Source organism: Liolophura sinensis, chromosome 1 (assembly GCF_032854445.1).
Source record: "Liolophura sinensis isolate JHLJ2023 chromosome 1, CUHK_Ljap_v2, whole genome shotgun sequence".
Taxonomy (NCBI): domain Eukaryota; kingdom Metazoa; phylum Mollusca; class Polyplacophora; order Chitonida; family Chitonidae; genus Liolophura; species Liolophura sinensis.
This window is the reverse complement of record NC_088295.1, coordinates 80879263-80891267: the sequence shown is the minus strand read 5'-3', so window position 1 is coordinate 80891267 and position 12005 is coordinate 80879263. Positions and strand designations below refer to the sequence as shown.

Sequence of the window (12005 nt, the reverse complement as noted above, 5' to 3'; positions counted from 1 at the left end):
GACATGTATATGAAGGTATGCTTAGTATAGGTTATTAACATTTAGAGAACAGGTGTCAAATGCAGAAAACAGCCTGATCAGCTTGGGGCCTGGTAAAGTAAATACATGAGAGTAAGAGAATAAACAGTTATAATAGTGTACTAAAAAATATATTTTTCTTCATCTCTAGCCATGTTTTTTTTTACAGCTGAAGCAAATGAGTCCATGTACTGTATAGGAGTAACAATTAAGGGATCAATCACATACATGTAGCTATCTCTCAGAAACCATACAGGTAGTGAAGTATTGCTCAGATAAATGGCAGTTTTGTATGCTAGCTAGTCTCTCTCCCCAGTGGCTACTATTCTTGCAATTCAGTATGTCATACAACCTACTCTAGGCATACATACACTCATTTGATGTTGATTGCTGATATTTATCATCATTCCTTAGAAAATAGAGATATAAAATTTTAGTTGATATGACTTTAAAGGTACTGCTATAAGCTACTCTCCTGACTGTACCTCAAAGCCTGGCAATGCATTATGACCACATGCTGTAATACATGTGTAACATGTGTAACAAGTCCCCAGAACTGACGTATGAAATTGATGGATATTTAGGATAGGCTACTGTGCAGTAAGTTTTTTGCACGTACTTCTCTAGCTTCTCGATTTCTGTGGCTTTATTTCTTTAGCATGACTTTCACTGTTTGTCCCTAGTTCCCTTCTTGCTCTGTCCACCCAACCTGTGATACTAGGTGCAGGACCTTGTTAAATCAAATGGCACGTTTCCATGGAATTACCCTTCCTGTTGTAGAGAAATCTTTTGAATTCAGAGAGTACAGTAGGTCTCTAATCTTGGCTTAGTGTTGACACAGAAGACAGACTCTGCTGTCTGAACACATATATTTGCTCAGTACAGTGGTGAGTTTTATAATGAAGCTCCATGGTTTTCCTCCACTCTAATGACTGTTATAGTACAGTGTGCTGTACATTGGCCTGATTCGATTAATTCTTCGTTTTGTGCTGGAACATTTGTAAGGACAAAAAGCTGTTCTGTTCATGGCATTTAGCTTCTGTTAGAATTTTTCTCCACTTTTCATTGCTCTTTTCTTGGGAATGCAAAACAAATTTTGTGCAATTTGTTGTGCTACTATTTAGCTACAATTGCATGTTTAAACTGGTTGTGCAGATAGATGAGTTTGAATGAGCTTAGCTATATGAGCCTCAGGGATAACATTTGATATTCTGTTTGTCTCTAGCATGTCATGACATGTTCATTGATTAGTATTTCAATAAAATAGAATGGCTTTGCTGCTCTAATGTCTGAATTTATTGGTGTGTATTTGCATGGTGTAATTAAATAAATCACCCATTGTGATTACACCTTATGAGTGGCTTCAACCCTTTAATGTCATCAGAGAATTCCATCTGATGTCCACTTAGTATATTCCTTCACAGTGAACATACATGTACTGAGCCAGATTTATGCATTAATTTAATTTATTTGTATTTCGCACTGTACCAACACTTATTTTAAATAACTAATATTTGGAAGATATTACATCTATACATGTAGTCCCTGGTAAACTACAGCACATTGCTGAACACCTGATAGTCTTCTTGAGGTAATGCTACAGCTCATTCGCAGCAACACGAACTAGATCTATAACATGCTGTGATCTGTTATGTAAGCTTTGATGACTTTTTTTACATCAGTGTGGGTGGGAGTCATGGTGTTGGCGAATGGGTCAAATGACTAGGGCTGTTGAATATGGAATGCATGTGTTTTCCAATTCACTTAGTGTTTAGCTTTGTCATTTATCATCATTTTAAATGTCTCACGAGTCCCAAAACCCCAGATTAATAATATTTCTCGAAGTTGATGAAATAAATTGATACATGTATATAGAGAATTCAGGAGGGTGCAGATTCATTTGTCATTGAAGAAGCATGTGTTCTATATGAAACCTGTGAACAACTTCAGTACATCCTGCCAACAAAGTGACCTTTCTCTGTGTGGCTGGCAAAGCAGCAAATGGTTCTGTGTGAGTCATGGTTGAAACCTTACCTTCTTTAATACCTCATTGATGATGGTCTGAGAAGCTGATGTAATTTTGGGCAAACTAGCTCATAAAGCTGTTCAAACACTTGCTCTTCAGTGCTTGAAACAGTTGTGCAGACATGGTATAAAACAAGTGAATTATGTATAGCAAAATCCATACTGTGTCATGCAGTGATGCTATCTTTCTAGTATGACTGTTTCTACAAATTCTGTGCATATGGAGTTAAAAAGACAGTGATTAGGCTAGTTCAATTAAATTATGATAGCATGCAAAATGGCTGGGGTAAATCACTTCCGAGATATCAGTGAAATTAGTGAGAGTTTTGGTTGCACAGGTTTAACGATGATGAAAGATCATTGATTTCTCTATTTTTAGTTAGCATTAGTATGGTTTGCAAACATAGCTGTATATATGCATACAATTCATATTGTTGAGTGATTTGTTTTTGCCCACTTGGCTGGCTTGTATCCAGCAATACAGTATCATGTAGTCTTCATTCTCTAGCACCAGAATCTAATCATGTAGGCTCTGTCTAATAAGGAAACCCAAATCTGGCAGGTTTTTGCAGATATATTCTCAAGCAAATGAAGCAATGTATTGATCCAGTTATGAAGTATGTGAAGGAGTGAAGTTGGCAGTTACCCATCCAAAATGAGAATCATCTCCATAGATACATTGTGCTTCTTCTCTCTCAAGTGATGCAATATTTTTGTGCGATCGTGATGAACCTTTAATTGCTGGTTTTTGCTGATGTTCATATTTCTCTTTACTGTGGGGATTAATGACTTCTCACTTAATATATTACATGGCTTACCTGACAAAAGTCTGCACACACCTGGACATTGCCAGGCTGCTCTATTGTGACAGGTGACTAATGCCCCAGTGACAGGTGTTGTATAATTACCAGCCTCACCTGTAATCATCCTAGGTAAGAAGAACCCTGTAATAAAATGTTACTATACCTATAGTTTTATCACATTGTTCATTGCTCTTTTTGTCACATAATGAACTCAATATTATCAGTTGTTTCTTGTTGAATGCAACAAAAACAAGATATGAAAGCCATGTGTGCTGTATGTAGCATATCTGTTATTACAATCATGATTTGTATCATAGTGTATGTGAACATTTTATCTGTTACATTTGATTTTGCACACATAAATTGTCAGTGGTCAGAAGTGGTATTCAGAAAGTGAAGTTTAACCATTCATTTGGTATTGCCATGTTACTGTAGATATTGCAGTTAGTTAGTTAATGAGAGATTAAAATTTTGGGTTTTCATGAATTCACAATGAATTGAAGAGTGTATTTCCTATCCCTTTCAAGTTAAATTTGGTAATTTTAGGGGGTGATTGGGTACCCAAAATACTTTTGCTGGCTAACTCCAAGCATACAATGTACTGAACTTAATTACAATGTGAGGAGAATTATACATGCAGTTCAAGTTAAATATTATTACACAATCATTTCATAGGCTACCATGAGATTATAACGTTTGTGTTGTACAACAACCTTTTAATGTCATATTACATGTACTTTGACATTTCATTTCAAAATCAATGTCACTTTGTTTTATGATGAAAGGATTAATTGTCATAATGGCATGTTAATTTAATGGCGTTAATTTGTCATCTTACAACTGGGCATGGTATGGAATAGGGCAGCTTTAACCCCATCTGTCCGTAGACTGTCACTGAGGGTCTTTGTGTGAAGTCGCTGAGCCATCTCAAGTTCCCCACAACCATTGTTGTCCTCACAGTTTGTCTCCGGTCAACCTGCATGTATTATGTAGATGATGTGACGAACTATATCATTATGCTAGCCAGCTGACTGATGCATTATTCAGTACGGTTTAGCGCTTGATGCAGCCGTACCCAGATCGCTGGCTAGCTTCACCAAGGCTCAGCCATTTCTACATCGCTTCACCCACCCAGTCTTTTATTGATTTTTGCTGAGCTAAGGCTGCCACAGTTATTCCCCAACCCATTGTGCTACATCCAGCCTTTTCTATTGAATATTTGACAGAATCTCCAAAGCAGCACTATTACGGAGACGAGTGTTGGACCAGGGACACCCAAACACAGCTAACCTTAGGCCATTGTTACGGAGAACTTTGGTGTTTGTTAATTTACCTCTTTGTCTTGGATTATCTTCTGGACAACCAGTTGTCACAGTCTTGTGGAACTCTTCAGACTCTGTCCAGGTCTCCATTCTGCAATGGCCGACGTTGCCACCAATGGTGTTGAAGACCAGGGTACGTACATCAGCTTGGATCTTGATTATTCTCTCTTATTGTCTTGCAAGGTTTTACCAGTGATACAAACAATGAAGTGTTGTAATGGTGAGTTTATGCTGGAACTGTAAGAAATATGTATGTAGATGCCCATAAATCTAGAGTATCCTAAACGTTGTATAAATTATCATTGTTGAGGACAACACGCAAACATGGCCGAAGCATGTTGTTGTGATCATGTATATGGAGTAGGGCTAAGTGCAAGAGGAAAAGTAACCTTTGTGTTATTGCTGTATGTTATGGGAGGACTAACTAAATGACATGAACATAATTTGTGTTGTGAGTCATCCACTATTAGCTGGTATGCTGACTAGTGGTCTACCCCATAACTCAGCCTTCAATTCAGTTCATGATACTCTAAACAAAACAGCAAGCCTGTGCACATGTAACATGCACCACTTATAGATCCCAACTCAGCACTGTAGGGTGACCATGTTTGTACATCATCTCATGGAGAATGTTTGTCACCCAGCCACATACATTTACAAAAAATGGGTTGTAATTAACTGTAATTACAGTATGACAAAAGAGCTTTTGCTGCAGCGTTATTTGTTGTTTGTGGGGTTTGTTAGGTCCATATACCCCTGGCAGCTATGTGTGGTGTTACACCTAAGTCACACTATACCTACATACATGTGCACACTTCACTACCTGTCCTGTAACCAGATATCGTTATTATTACTGGATTAATGGTTTCTAAACAGCTGTGCTGTCTGCAGGTAAAATTCGCTTAGCTGGTAAGTTGTTGTAATGTGTTGCAGGGAAGGTACATTTTTTTGTATAGCATGGCTGTATTTATACAAACGTTACAAATTTATACATATATACGTCTCCATAATTTATAATAACATATGTGTCTTGAATATTATGTGCATTTAAACATGCGTTCTCCACATTTTGTTAAAATGAATCATAAAACCTCATACTCATTTTTAAATTCCTATCTTGTAATTTGTTCTAGTGAAAGAAGATCTGTAAATTCAGGCAGATAAAAACAGATCTGAATGATGCAGTATTCACAGATTGTGATTCTTATCTTCTTTCTTCTGTTAAAACAAAACAATTAAGACCAAGGTTTTTGTGTTTATCTTCCATGGCAGTCACCTGGAACAGAAGTTCTCTACACTGTATGTAGCTTAGATATTCATATGGGTCTGACATGACTTACATGCAGATCTGATGTCAATCTCTAAGTGATAATCTGATTCAGTTATTGTAATGTAGCAGGTGTAAATATTTATCAGGGCAGCTTGATATACATATATATATATATATATATGTACATGTATATGAGGGAGAGTTGTGACCATCTGCCTGACAGGTCTCATGCATGTAGTTTCAGTTAACACCTGAATTATGCCAGGCAAAAACTTGTCCTGTCTTGACAGTCAGGAACGTCATGTGTTTAGTTGTTGTCATGATGACCTGAACCTGTTCTGCTGATGCACATCACTGCGTTTTATCACTAATGTAAGAATGCAATATTAAGACTATGTAGATATTTAAAGTGTGATATTAAGGTGTGAACTTTTGTTGAGCAAGTCATTTGTTACAATCTAAAGAAACATGTGCCTATGTTATTTAGCTATAAGTATAGAAACATATTTTCCTTTTTTTTGCAGATGACAGAATGGTATGATTATGTTTGAACAGTTCTAATGTTTGGAGTGAATTGTTTTCTTTCTAAACTCACTGTTACGCCACATTTCTTGCAGGTCTTACTAACTGTTAAATGGTTATAACAAGATTTTTGTCTTCATTGGTTGTGCATTAATCATGACAGCGCTGTTGTTTCTAGGACACGAGCTAACCATGGAGGATCCTTTGGAAGATGTACAAGCAGTGACTAACTATCAGGAGCCGGCCAAACATGCAGTGAATTCCTCAGATTTAATTCAGGGTTATAATGGGTTTGATAAGCCTGTCAATGGGGGCAGATACAGCGATGATTTGCTAAGTTTAAATTCACAGCCTCGAGAGCCTGAAGTACTCTCCCCTGAGCAGGCTGATCCTTACTCTGACCACATTGCAACAGATCCAGAAATACAAGACCTGGACCCTGTAAAACCTGAAACTGGTAAAGCTGAAGCTGAAACTGATGAACAAGCTGGTCCAGGAGAAGGTATTCTGATTGATTTTGGGGGAGCTGCGGGAAATCGTGAGGCAGAAGCCTCTGAGCCATCAAACAACCCGTTCTTGATGGAGGAGCCAGCTTCGGGGGATGCCCCCTCTTCAGAGGAAGCTGATCCAGCTCTGCCAGCTCAGTTTGGAGGAGGGGACATCATGCAGGCCAGCTTCTTTGGAGATTCATCAGAGCTTGCTAGTCTCAACCCTTTTGATGCAGGGAATGATCAAGGTAATGCTGATTTATCGCCAGCAGCAGATACAGACCAGTTTGAGGCTGAACAAAAAGACGAAAATGTGGAAGTATGTCCCGCTGCTGACATCAATCCATTTGAATCTGAGCACAGCCAGGAATGTGTGGAAGTGTTACCAAGTGAGGACACAAACCCTTTTGCTACATCTACTGAGTTGACAGAGCAAGTGGAAATGAACGAAGTTCAGCCAGATGAAGAGAATAGAAATCCATTTGAATTGAATAAACCAAGTGAACAGAATGGCAGTCCAGAACACCATTCTGACGGATCTGTAGAGCCTGGTGAACCTAGTGATGAAAAAATTGAAAATGACTACATGACTGAAGAAGATAACACAACTGTGGGATCATCAGTTGATTTGCCCATTGTAGACAATGTTCCTATTGATAGCATAATGCCTGAGGCAGAAGACAATGACGAGAAGATAGAGTCCGCTGAGAAGATAGAGTCCGTAGATCAGCCTGGTATTCATGATGAGGAGGTAGGTGCTCCAGTATGTTCAGAACCAGAGCCAAAGGTTGACCATGCTACAGAGATCATAGCTCCTGTGGTGGCAGATTCAGAAACCAAGGAAGAGGCCTCACAACAGCCGGAAGACGCCAAAACTCCTGCTTTAAAGGCCCCAGGCAGTCCAGCTAAGAAGCCAGAAGCCACTAAAATAGCTAGCTTAAGTCCAAGGTCTCCTGGAAAGGATGCAAAAGCTAAGCCATCACCAGCTGCTGCTGGTGCTAAACACCTAAAGAAGACCGCTCTTCTTCAGAAGTCAAGTTCTGTCCCAAGTAGGACACCAGCGCCACAGAGGCCGCCCCTGACTAGATCTGCTCAAACCTCAGGACAGGTGACTCCCAGAAAGTCCGCAGAGATGAGGCCTACTCAGAGCACCAGGAAGGGCACCGCCGAGCTTCGTAGGAGTGCCAGTAGCACCACTGCAACCACTGCTTCTAGCCGGGCAAAGTCCAGTCCTTCGTCGCGAACCTCAGGTGCATACTGCATGCCATACTACTCACTGGCTGTTTGGTGTTGTCGCATATAGAGCTGCAGCCTGCACAGTTTGTATGTGTCTAATTGTTTACTGCCTGCCTTTTTCGGTGCCAGGCTTCTGGGACATTGCTCCTGTCACGTCATTGCTTGCCATCTTCAGATTTTTATCTGGTTACATGTAACCAAGCTTATTTATCCAGTTTGAAGTGTAATGACTGCAGTGATACCGTGTTGTACATTAATGTTTGTTTTTATTTTGTTTTGACTTTTTGTTTATTACTAATATGCTGTTTTTTGTATGGGAATGTTGGTTGCACTCTTCTCACATATATCTCACATAATTTCGTACACTATCTTATAAGTGACAGTTTGAAGAATTTATGCCTATTCCCTGTGTTTGCAGTGAAGCTGATTCCTCCAGTATTGCAGTCGACATAGCTGCGCTTGATTTCATGATGCATGAGACGACAATTGTATTATCTAGCAATTGCAATCTGTATTATTGCCTTCATACATTTTGCACTTGCATGCATTACTTGTATATCAGATGGCCAATGCAAATACATGTTGATCAAAATCATTGGCCTTGTTTATGTGTCATAGTTCCATGTGCAACACATGCTACATGATGTAAATAATACACCTTGTTACTAACTGTGCCATGTGTGCTCAAATGCAGGACTATTTGTAACTATTCATAGATTGTATTTATACAGTTTTATCTGTTTCTGTTGGACCTGGTGTTTATGTGTGATGTATGTTTTATGTTTGGGATTGGTCTGTTTGTCTATATATGTGTGCGCCTGTCTGCTATGTCTGTATTGTTATTCTTGTTATTCCGTCTGTCTGTCTGTCTGTTCCAAAGGCTGTATCTTTATGATTTTTTTTCTGTTTAATCTTTGGCTCATATCCTTTCCATAAAATATTTCCTGATGAAACCATATTTGTATGGATTGTCTGAAATTTGATCTACATGTAGTAATGCTTTGTCTTTATGGTCAGATCTTGTCGTATGGTCTCAGTACACGTATTGTCAGGCCTCACTCTCCTTTTAACAAGACTTTGATGAAGGTTATTTGTGATCATACATACATCTGACAGTTGCAGTAACTGTACTTTAAGCATAATGCTTTATAATGAACTAACTATCCTTTTGTGAGTGTACTAAACAGTCTATTTTCTGTTCCCAAATTGTTAACATATTTCAAAATACAGGTGTAAATGCATGCATTTAATATAACTTGACATTTGCTTACCAGTTTAGTTATATATTTGAAAATATTTGTAGAAGGATTATATCCTTGTTGCATTACTGTTAGTTTTGTCATTTTGTGTTACAAATTTTTATTTTAATTCATTTACAGAGGCATCATCTAGTTCTGGTGCATCAGGAACAACAAGAAAGGTCAGTTGTTTTCTTCTTCTGATTGCATTGTGACATGATGACTTTTATAATGGCTGTGTTTGATTGTTAAATAATGATATGTCAATGTTTTAATGTCACAATGATCTTGTAATGCAGATATCAGTTTCAAAGATATGGCCTAAGGGCTTGAATAGAGAATTAGTAAATACATTTTCTGAATATGGATTGTTTCTCAAGGCTATGATATCCGGATCAAAAGTGACCATGGTGAAAGTCCTGGCACCCTAATATGGCTCTCCTCATTAAGCTGTCTGATTGCATGTCATTACTCTATGGCTGCAGGGAGTGTCTCTGGCTCTCCATCACAGGGCTGTTTTTATTACTGGGCAATATGGAACCAACATCCGTGCACAGACATGACCATGCCAAGGTTAAGTGAGGGCAAACATTGATCAATATTTGAGCTGATATACATCTAATATAAAACTGGCTGGACTGAAAATAGACCAGTGGCCAGACTAGTTGCATGTATGCCCATACCCGGTAATTGCATGCATGCAGATGCATATGCCTATCTATAGACGCAAGATCTTCTGAGAAATAGGTCTGGGACATTTGTCCTACATAAATGTGGGGAGATGCATGATACTTTGTACACATAGAATAGCTCCTCCAGAACATGACTGATCAATCGATTCAGAGGTGACCAATACTGGAAGCTTGCCAGTAAATCCTGATGAGGATTGGCTTTGGTCGTCTTCGGGGCATCCTGACCATGTAGGCATGGTGTTCCACTGATGTATACCACCCGCCAGTCTGGACAGGGTTGTCTCATGGAATTAGACCAAGGTCAGACATTGCAAAGGTCCATACTTTGTCTGATATGCTGTAGCAGGCATATATGCTGCGTCTAAACTGTAGTTACCCACCCACCTCCCCCCAACCCCCATCCACATTGACAGTATGTTAAGAATGGTCCTTTTGTGAATGAATGAATAATATGGGTTTTATCCCACTCAAGCAGTATTTTTGTCAAATACTGGCCATGGCGATGAAATGAATATTGTTAATATAAAATAATGTAAACATATAGATGTAATAAATAGTGTTTTGATAAGCTTGATTTTAATAAGTGGTGGTGTTTCCAAAGTTTTACTGACCTTTTTAGTAAAAATTTCACTAATTCACCATTGATGGTGGAGTTCTGCCTTTAATTTCGTTACCCCACTCTCTCACCACACACACCTAAGGGATCTTAAATGTGATCTACTACATATATTTGATTTTGTTTTGTTATTAGTTTGACTCAACAGAATTTATTGCTCCTTTAATTTTTTTGAACTAAGAGCTGTTTTATAAGATACATATTCTTTAAAAAAATCACTGTGCAGGTTTTTCATAACTAACAAACTCACGTGTGGTATGACATCATAGAAAGCATGTCAGTCAAGATACTGTGGACTGTATATTTTGTAAGTGTATGGTCATTGGCTGTTGTTATTGTTGACAGAGTGCAGACCTTAAGAAGAGGGGCAGCACGGGATCAGCAGGTAATGTTTGGGGACATATACATCTAGGTATTAATGACCAGTGTCTGATGGAGACATTCGTTGTTCTTACATTTGACTTCATTGAAATACATTTTTTTGTATTCTTTCATTTTGTGTTTCCTGAAAGGCTTGGCTTGAAAATGGCTTTGGCAAACCAAGATTAGACAGTTTTTGACAATTTTAACACGACCTTTAATTCTGGTACCTTGGAAGAAATAAGAAATCAGCCAGCTTCAAAAAATGGCTGCATCCATTGATTTGTAGATTTGCCGGGAAAAAGAATTTAATCTTTCATGGTTATTACTGCCAATACTTTTTATGTTCAAGAAATAATGGTGTCTCTAAAGTGTCATCAGACATGCACTTATTGTGTTTTCTTTGTCATCCCACAGAAACTCCATCTCCTCGCCCAGGGGGAAAGGGTCCTATCAAGTCTAGGGTGGGGTCATTGGATAATGCCACCCATACTCCAGGAGGAGGAAATGTAAGATAATGTAGCGATGTAATGGTAGTTAAACTGTACACTCAAATTAAGGGCTAAAAATAAATATGAAGGTAGTAAAACATGCACCAGTTTCAGAAGATATGAAGGCACATCTTGTAATCTTTGTTTTCTAATGATGATCATCAGACAAGTCTATGTGTATGAATGTAACTTAGCTTGCACAGGCATTTTTTACCATTATTGAATTAATCTGTCTACAGAGATTTATTACAGTGGATGTATTGTTGCTGTGTACGGCATTGTAAGTTTTTCTTACCTAGTACATTTTCACTAATACAGGTGAAAGTTTTTAATCAGAAGACAGATGTTAAGGCCTCCAGTAAGATTGGATCCAAGGACAACATGAATCACAAACCAGGTGGGTTCCTTTCACGTACCTGGCAGGCGCAGGTAACAGTACCTGGTCCCCGTCTGGCTGGTGTCAGAATGGACTGCTTAAGTGATGAAGTTAGATGTAGTAAACTTGCTCTCAGGAAACTTTGTAGACAGCTATACGCTTACTGTGTGTCTGAGTGATCTGATTGGCCACATAGTTTATGGTTTGATGTAAATTTAACTGTATATGTTAAAACCATCTCTGCAGAGATATGGATGATCAATGTGATAAAATCAACTTGTGATGTTAGAACTTTTCCATACCATTAATTCAGGTTGCAAGAATTTTTAAATACTATACTTGAAATGTATCAGAAGTAGATTAGTAGCATTTTGATAAATTTGAATGGTGCATTTGGCTTTGTATGGTTTAAAATTAATCTTTTGATATTTGCAGGAGGAGGTACGGTTAAAATTGAAAGTAAACGACAGAGCTATGATGGAACAAAGTCAAGGATAGGCTCTTTGGATAATGCCAAACATTCACCCGGTGGAGGAGACAAGAAGGTA

General features: G+C 38.4%; 1 protein-coding gene across 21 annotated transcripts in view; it reads left to right on the top strand.

The window, feature by feature from the left end:
* The window catches only part of LOC135461729 (microtubule-associated protein tau-like), a 43939-nt gene that overhangs the window by 7427 nt on the left and 24507 nt on the right, over positions 1 to 12005 (top strand). For all 21 annotated transcript variants that reach the window (XR_010443386.1, XM_064738947.1, XM_064738944.1 and 18 more), the window contains 7 exons: positions 4073 to 4301; positions 6139 to 7698; positions 9064 to 9104; positions 10576 to 10615; positions 11008 to 11099; positions 11400 to 11478; positions 11893 to 12002. Coding sequence is in view for 20 of the 21 variants with exons in the window: in XM_064738947.1 (XP_064595017.1) it covers positions 4265 to 4301; positions 6139 to 7698; positions 9064 to 9104; positions 10576 to 10615; positions 11008 to 11099; positions 11400 to 11478; positions 11893 to 12002 (1959 nt within the window). In the remaining variant the exon portion in view is untranslated. The remainder of the gene's footprint in view (positions 1 to 4072; positions 4302 to 6138; positions 7699 to 9063; positions 9105 to 10575; positions 10616 to 11007; positions 11100 to 11399; positions 11479 to 11892; positions 12003 to 12005) is intronic.